The sequence below is a fragment of the Colobus angolensis genome, unplaced genomic scaffold (genome assembly GCF_000951035.1).
Source record: "Colobus angolensis palliatus isolate OR3802 unplaced genomic scaffold, Cang.pa_1.0 Scaffold93, whole genome shotgun sequence".
NCBI lineage: Eukaryota > Metazoa > Chordata > Mammalia > Primates > Cercopithecidae > Colobus > Colobus angolensis.
Window position 1 is genome coordinate 562,100 of NW_012123265.1, and position 1,222 is coordinate 563,321.

A 1,222-nucleotide genomic window follows, 5' to 3' on the forward strand; every position below is an offset into this window, starting at 1 on the left:
GATGGGGAGATGAGGGGTTGGCAGGGGCTTGGAATGGACACTTACATGCGGAAAGGTGATTTTTCGGAGAGCGGCATCGTAATTCTTTACCTCCACCTTCTCCATGAGAGGACGAATGACTAAGTGGGTGTCAGTGCCTGGGAAAGCAGGGGAGAAGGTGTACAGAATTAGAAGTCGTCCTGCACGAGAACAGCCAGAGCTGGGCAGGGTAAAGCAGCAGCTTCGCCAGGAGGGGAACCCACCTCCAGATATCAGTGCTGTTGGGCTGTGGGCCACAGTGCGCACGTCGTGAGTGTGATGCTGGAACGGTTTTGTCCGCACCCACTGCTTCTCACTGCTGTTAGATGTCACAGGGACCAGCTGAAAATGGAAGACTGTTCCCTCGGCTGTGCCCACCACAAAACTGTCTTCTTGCTGAGGAATTAAATCATGAGGGAGGTACATGTAAGCAAAACAAGGTCTGGTTGGAAAAATATTCCCTGAGGTTTTCTGTCTCGGCAGCTTAGGCGTAAACCTACGCCCAGAATCAGTAGGAAAGTTACAAGGGTCTTTTCCATCCAGAAGCTAAGGATTCCATCAGAGGAGCAAGCTCAGACACTGATAACAATGCGCCCCCTACTGACAAAATTAACAACGTCTAGAGTAGGAACAACACAGCAATGCTTCATATATACAACATAGATCTCCTTAGAATAGCATTGAGACATAAAATACCTAGAACCTATTTGAGAAATTTAAATCTTTCGAAAGAGTATAAGAGAAAACTAAATAAAGAAATCCATAGCATGTTATTTAGTAGGAATATTTAACATGATCAAGTTATTATCACTAAAGAAACGTATTAAACCAATAAAAATACTGACAATCCTTTATTTGGAACTAGAACAGGTGTTTCTTAATAATGTTTATTTCATTAAAAATATGCAAGGAACATCAGTCAGGCGTGGTGGCTCACTCTTGTAATCCCAGCACTTTGGGAAGCTGAGTTGGGTGCATCACTTGAGGCCAGGAGTCTGCGACCAGCCTGGCCAACACGGTGAACCCTGTCACTACTAAAAATACAAAAATTAGCTTGGCGTGGTGGCGCATGCCTGTAATCCCAACTACTTGGATGGCTGAGGCACGAGAATCACTTGAACCTGGGAGGCAGAGGTTGCAGTATGCCAAGATCGCACCACAGCACTCCAGACTGGGCAACAGAGCAAGACTCTGGCTCAAAAAA

General features: G+C 45.7%; 1 protein-coding gene across 2 annotated transcripts in view; it reads right to left on the minus strand.

Moving 5' to 3' along the window:
* Positions 1-1,222, minus strand: part of CIRH1A (cirrhosis, autosomal recessive 1A (cirhin)) — a 51,546-nt gene that overhangs the window by 23,432 nt on the left and 26,892 nt on the right. For both annotated transcript variants that reach the window (XM_011931988.1, XM_011931989.1), the window contains exons 7-8: positions 243-414; positions 46-137 (exon numbers count right to left, since the gene is read on the minus strand). In XM_011931988.1, coding sequence (XP_011787378.1) covers positions 46-137; positions 243-414 — 264 coding nt within the window. The remainder of the gene's footprint in view (positions 1-45; positions 138-242; positions 415-1,222) is intronic.